General features: G+C 41.4%; 1 protein-coding gene across 1 annotated transcript; it reads left to right on the top strand.

The window, feature by feature from the left end:
• Positions 1–1,646: 1,646 nt before the first annotated feature.
• On the top strand, positions 1,647–4,540 carry gltpd2a (glycolipid transfer protein domain containing 2a). The gene is made up of 4 exons (XM_016574287.1): positions 1,647–1,786; positions 1,869–1,939; positions 2,649–2,818; positions 3,801–4,540. Exons 1-4 carry the CDS (start codon positions 1,708–1,710, stop codon positions 4,357–4,359), a joined length of 879 nt encoding a protein of 292 aa, XP_016429773.1. The 5' UTR covers positions 1,647–1,707; the 3' UTR covers positions 4,360–4,540.
• Positions 4,541–6,980: the final 2,440 nt, after the last annotated feature.

The raw sequence follows: 6,980 nt of genomic DNA, 5'->3' as shown, positions 1-6,980 counted from the left end.
TAGAAGGCCCCTGGGCTGTCTCCCAAACAGCAGTTCGAAGGGGGTGAAGCCTGTGGAGGCCTGTGGTACTTCCCGGACTCCAAAGAGCACGTACGGGATCATGAGGTCCCAGTCACGCCCATCTTCGGCCACCACCCGCTTCAGCATCCGTTTGAGCGTCTGGTTAAACATCTCCAGCTGGGGGTTCCGTGGGCATTGGCTCATCCACAAAGTCGGGGACCGCCGGTCTGCTGCCTGGTCGCGGTGCACCTTCGAGCGGACGCCGCTCCATCACCCTGCGGGGCGCCAGGCCCGCTCTCTCCCCTGCCTCGCGGGCGTTCGTCGCCGCCGCCAGCTCGACCGCTTCTACCAGACTGTGGATGTCCTGGGGATTTCGCATACTGACCGGGCGCCTCAGCGGGCGGGGCAGCGCCCGTAGCAGCCGATCGATGAGGACTTTCTCCGCTACCTGGTCAGCGGTAGGGGACCCCGCGAGAAGCCACAGGTGAGCCAATCGGGCCAGTTGCGCAGCTTGCGCTCTTACTGTCTGCCGTTCATCATAGGTCCATTGATAGAATTGTTGCGTGGCCCCCATGGGAGACAGGCCCACCCTGGCTAGAATTTTGGGTTTGAGCTCGTCATATTTTTCATTCCGGGGGCCCCGCAGGGCATAATAGGCCCGCTGCGCTTCTCCGGTGAGGAAGGGGGCGATGATGCGAGCCCACTCTTCCTGGACCCACCCCTCCCGGGCCGCGATGACCTCAAATGTGTGGAGGTAAGCCTCGATGTCGTCGTTCTCGGTCAACCGGACGAGGTATTGGTGAGCCTGTGTGTGTGTGTGTGTGTGTGTGTGTGTGTATACATATATATATGTGTGTCTGTGTGTGTATACATATATATATATATATGTGTGTGTAATGAAATATATATTTAGTAAGTCAGTTTTCTAGTAAATGTTCTGGTAAGAAAAGTGTTTGCTCCATATGGTCCATAAACAAGGTTTATTTATTAAACATAATGAAATAATATTAAATATTATTTAAAAAAAATTTATTGTAATTTCTATAGGTGACATTTCAAAGATTGATAATTAATATCATGTAATGGTTTTGGCAGTGTTATTTTAGTATCATTGATATACTAAACTAGTGTGTATTAATATGTTGAATAACTTTTTCTGTTTTCTATTTAATTTAATTTTAATTAATTTTGTGTGTTTTTTTTAATGTCTATACAGTTTTTTATTAGTTATTATTATCATTCGTTTTAGTTATTTTAGTACTTTGAGTTAAACTGAACCAAAATGCGAATTTTAAAAAAATTAAAAAATGTATTTTATTTCAAGTAACTTTATATAGTTTATATAGAGTTATTATTCACAATAATAACCCTGGTTTCTGGAAATACTCCATGTTGTGTGTGTGCAAGAACATGCTTATGAGTAATTCATACTGACAAATGTATTACTGTACTCCCTGTAAGTGTAGTAGTTTTAATTCACTCAATGTTCTATTTTAATTCTATTTTAGTTCTATTTTTAATTCTGAAATTTAAAAGGCATCCTGTTTGCTGACTCGAATCAGATTCAGGTATTTCCGTGTCACTGAGAGTTCAGCCCTGACTGAGCGACGCACAGCGGTTCAAAGGTCACGCCGCTCCGAGTGTGTCTCTGATCAATAGGAGCATTAGCCAGCAGGTCGGAGGACGCGAGACGCTTCTGAGCTGAGAATGCCATCTCGTCTGCGTCAGTGTGTGCTGAGCGCGCTCCTGTTGAGTCTGCTGCTGTTTCTCAGCTCTCTGTGGCTGCGTGAGTAACCCTGACCTTTCACACACACACAGACACACACACACACACACCGAATAACCGTGTGTCTTCTGGTTTTGTCCAGCTCAAGGAACGGTTCAGAGTTGTGAGCAGTCGTGGCGGCCTTGTCTAAGCGTGTATACGCCAAGCAGACAGGTGAGAATCAGGAGCCAGTTGTTCAAAAGTAATCTGATCGGATTCTGGCCATCGAATTGGATCAAATCTTAAAAAAGGGATTCTGAATTCGGATTGGATCACGAAATGCAATCTTGGTTTTGATCTGGATTCAATCCTCAGTTTGTGTTGTTCAAAACGTTTTTAGTAAGGAAAAAAACCCGGGATTGTTCTGATCCCAGCAGAAGGGTGGGTTTCAGGAAAAAAAATGTAATAAAACTTTAAAACTGGTCCAAAAAATACAACGTTTGTAACATGTAATATATCCCCAAATCCCCAATCAGCTGTCAATATCAAACAAAAGTATTATATTTAATTTAATGTTTTTTTTTTTTTTTTTCCAGAAGTAGTTATTTGTGTAAACGCAATGCAAAACATTGGCATTTTTTCCCCCATCTCTCTTTTTTTCCCCCAATCAGCATGTCCCTTTAGGGGCTCCGTAGAGCACTAGTAATCTAGATTTGGAAATCTGGAAAAGTGTGTATCTGGATCAGTGTGATCCAATCCGCTTTTGCTTTGAAAAACCAGCACGAAAGTAAGATGGGTTCCCTGATCCTGGATAGCAAAACACGGGATCTCCAAATCCAGATCATTCTGATCCAGATTACACTTTATGAGCAACTGGCCCCAGGAGACTCGAGGACATAACCACTTTAACCCTTCACACACTGACTCCGATTGTAATGATCAGGTGGCTCCCGCTGCCGTTCCCGAGGAGCTGGGAGGAAATTACATCATCGGAGAGTGCTCCGGACAGCAGTTCCAGGTGTCCCGCCTCCTGCTGCACCTAAGCTCCGCCCTCGGCCCCGCCTCCGACGTGCTGCTGGATCCCTATCTGCTCTGCTGGGAGGAGCTCATCAAGTATGACATCAGTACAGCAGGAATTATATTAAGATTTTTGATGGCTCACCAAATATGCTCAAAAGAAGGGTTATAAAAAGATGCACTTTTCATGCACTATATTCCACAAAAATGATGTTGCTTTAACGCACATCTCCATGTGCATAAGCCTTCTGCATTGGAGCCTTTCATTCTGAAGATCATTTAAGTTTAGTCTATTTATATATGCGTTCTATCATTTGTGATGTGTCTAAAAAACGACATACATTCCAAAGAAATGCGATTTATAGTGTGTATATATTTATATGGCTATAACCGTCACGATGCATTTTAAGAATGTTAACACACATGTAACACAAACGGTAGATTTTTAAATTCTAAATTTACCATATGTCTGCACTCGCATTCACATTCAAAGTTTTGAATGAATTAAATTAATATTAAATTAAATATTTTGGATAAATTAATATTGGATTGGATAAATTTTGGATGAATTAATATTTTGGATTAGTTTTTGGTTTTTATATTTTCTGCTTCCCTTTTCATTTTTGTTAAAGTTTACTTAATTTTGCTGTGTTTTGTCGCTTTATATTTGTATTCATTTTTATTTCAGTGTCTTAGTTATTTTAGTGCATCAGGTTAAACTAAATAAAAATGAGAAATATTTCCTTGGCAACAAGCTAAAATAAAATAAAAGTAAGTTTTTTTAAATATTTTTTTATGAAAAAAATTTAAATAATTTTTATTTGTAGTTTTTATTAACTATAATAAATCTTGGCTATTGGCTAATCTCTCTCTCACTATTTTGTACCGTTTTCTCTTTAATTATAATGAAGCAATGTGTAGTAACAGTTAACAAGGTGTAGATATTTTAAACTGATCAAGAAAAAAAACAGTTTAACTGTTATCAGATTGGCATCGGTATCGGCAGATAATCGGTTGTGTGTCTGCACTGAAATCGGGATTGGTCGGTCTCACACACTGATTGTGTTCTGTGCTGCAGGTTTATGGAGGCTCTGGGCCCTCTGGTGGGCTTTTTCACTCATAAAGTTGAGGAGAAGATCACACTCATCCGACAGCTTTCGCTGGAAGAATCCGCCAGACTGAACGCAACAGCCGATGAGAGTGTAGCCCCGCCCCCTCCGCACGCCTACCGCTCCGTGCGATCCATGCTGGAGGCGGAGCTTCAGAAGGGCGTGGTCTCTTTCGACACGCAAACGCCCTCCGGCAGTCGGACTTTGCTCCGCCTCCACCGCTCGTTGCTATGGCTACAGCTGCTGCTGGAGAGGCTGGGGACTGAGCGCGAGGGGCGGAGCCTGGGCGAGCTTTGCCGCGATGCATACCTGGAGGTTTTAGCACCACATCACCCCTGGCTTGTGCAGCGTGCGGCGGAGCTGGTGTTTCACACGATGCCCGACCGCAGTGCGTTCCTGCAGCTGGTGTGCGTGCGCACGCAGGAGGAGGCGGAGCCTGTCATGCGCGTCGTCGTCGCAGCAATTCGCGAAATTCACCGACGGACTCAGAAAGAGCTGGAGATCAGAAACATGTTGGACCTGCCTTAACACACACATACAAACACTCCCACGCAACACGAGAAGGATTCTGAGGTTGTTTTAAAAATGTGTAATATAGCCTATCTATCTATTAATATTCTAATGTAAGAGCGGCTATTTGTAGCTTGAATGTGCGAGACTTCACGTGTCCTGACCATAGACTGTATAAAAACATGGACGTAGTGTCCGTGACGTCACCCGTAGTTTTCCGAAGAGCGTTTTTGAAGCTCAAAAGTGGGCGGAGGCGGCCGTCGCCATCTTGGCCGCGCGTCACTCCCGGATAATCGAAAATGGGCAAAGAGGCGGGAGCAGGTTGCTGAAGCCACGCCCACCTAGCTCGACGGTGGTGACGGCAGCGGCAATCCACCTGTCACTCAAGTGGCCACGCCCTTAATTATGCAGAACTTTAAGGCTTAATATAATTTAAACGGATGAGTTATAAAAAATTTCACCCCCCCTCACAGTTGTCATGAAGGGCAAAATTAGCTATATAGACCAAAATCATTTTTTGAACCAGGCTGTAAACATGTTTTTTTCTGCTGTAAAGTTGGGCATTTTAACATGGGGAGTCTATGGGACTGACTCCCTTTTGCAGCCAGCCTCTAGCGGCCAGTTGATGAATTACAGTTTTAGTCACTTCCGTGTTGGTTTCACGAGAGAGAGCGGGAGGTTGCCGCTTGGTCCTGACATTTTATCCTAGCTGCCAGATTTTCTTTCCAGGGATTACTGCGCATGCGCACATCAATATTGCGTCATTTTTCTCATGCTGAACAACGATAATTACTGTATTTGCATTACTGTAAGGGGTAGGTGTAGACGTTAATAAACCATAATTTGTACTACCTACTTTTTTTAATGGGAGGTAGCAAAATCTGACAGGGTTTTCACAGACACAAATCGACAGAACACCCGTCTCAGTTATTTTACCTGTAGCCTAGAAAACAGCTCGTGCTTGATATTGCAAACTGGCATTTTGTTATTATATTATATTAATTTATTATCATATTCGTGAAAATGCTGGTTTGCACTGCAGTGCAGATAGTTTTACCGTTAACTGCACTGTTATTCTCCTTATAGCGGCTAACGGACCGGAAGTCTCGCACATTCACAGAAAATCGCTTAATTCCGTGTTGCAAAATAAAGTGGGTATTATGTATCCTAATATATAAAATGTGGCTTGTTTATGATATGTGTGATTCTGTTATGTTTTTACATTTTTATTAGTGCTGGGCAATGATTGATTAATTGCGTCCAAAATAAAAGTTTTTGTTTATATAATACAGCGTATATTTATTATGTATATATAAATATACACACACATACAGTATATAGTTTGAAAATATGTACATGTATTTATTTATATTCATAGCATTTATATTATATATAAATATATTTAATATATAAACTACATGTTTTTCTTAAATATATACATGCATGTGTGTGTATTTATTTATACATAATAAATATACACAGTACACACACATATATAAAGAAAAACGTTTAATTTGGATGCAATTAATCGTCGACCAGCACTAATTTCTATATATTCTTATGGGAAATATTGAGTGATTTTGGCCCTTGCACTGGTTGCTAGGCTCCTCCCAGTGTCTTTTATCACGTTGCTATGCGGTTGCTAGGCGTTTTCTTCCTGTCTGGTGTAAAAAAAGAGTCTGAGTGTTCTTCTGGTCCAGCAGGTGAAATGTTCTCGTCTCTCATTTGTACACTAGATGTCGCTGTGGTCCTAGTTTTGTTAAATTATTTATGAGCAGGTTATCAGGGAAATCTCATTAATAGATCTTTACACATTTGACCAATACATTTATACAAACGCTTACATTCTAAGGAACAAAGACATTACTACACAAAATCATCCGTGTTTGTTGCTCAAACAGTGTAAGACATTAAAATACTCAAATGAAACAATGTTACGGGTTGCTCTTTCAAAGCTCTGTAAATGTAGCAACTTTCAGATGTTTCTCCTAAAAATGCCTTGTAGGATAAATGCAAAACAGACACATTTATGTCATTATTTGTCATGCAGTAAGAGTATAAAGCAATAAAATGGATGTTTAAAGCAGCTCAGATCATTTAATCTGGGTGGAATTTGATGAGAAATGTTTCAGTTTACAGACTTTAGTATCTTGTCGAATCTGAGCACAGTTTGAGCCGCTGTTCAGATCTCTTCTGGAACTGGATTGTTTCTTCTATTGGGATGTTTTTCTCAAGGGAAAATCTGTAAAGCAGGAGCAAAAGTCTCCACTTAATCTCAGTGTTTCTCAACTGGTGGGTCATGACCAATAAATGTGCCACAGGTCTGATCTGAAACCATGATGAATGCAAACGAGAACACGCAACTAGTAAAGCAAACAGACTTATCAGGAAACACTTCCCGTATCTTCTGTGGCTGATGCCAAAGGTTGTGTTTCCAAGCAAACCCTCCTCCACTAGTTCAGCACAAATTCATGTGCTAGAAACTAAATTCAAGTGATGTTTAATAAACCAGACACATTTGGTACAGTGTTGAACGCTACTTGATGACCAATGTGAAATCAGAGTCCTAAAGCAAAACCAGTTGAGAATCAACAATCCCAGAAAAACAATTGAGATTTTAAACAGTTTTTAGGATCAGA

The sequence above is a fragment of the Sinocyclocheilus rhinocerous genome, unplaced genomic scaffold (genome assembly GCF_001515625.1).
Source record: "Sinocyclocheilus rhinocerous isolate Xijiao unplaced genomic scaffold, SAMN03320098_v1.1 scaffold3187, whole genome shotgun sequence".
Classification (NCBI taxonomy): domain Eukaryota; kingdom Metazoa; phylum Chordata; class Actinopteri; order Cypriniformes; family Cyprinidae; genus Sinocyclocheilus; species Sinocyclocheilus rhinocerous.
This window is presented reverse-complemented; position numbering and strand designations above follow the sequence as displayed.

Coding starts and splice junctions, on each gene's coding strand:
- gltpd2a (XM_016574287.1), top strand. CDS start 1,708: ATGCCATCTCGTCTGCGTCAGTGTGTGCTGAGCGCGCTCCTGTTGAGT. Junction 1,787..1,868: donor TCTCAGCTCTCTGTGGCTGC/GTGAGTAACCCT, acceptor GGTTTTGTCCAG/CTCAAGGAACGGTTCAGAGT. Junction 1,940..2,648: donor TGTATACGCCAAGCAGACAG/GTGAGAATCAGG, acceptor TGTAATGATCAG/GTGGCTCCCGCTGCCGTTCC.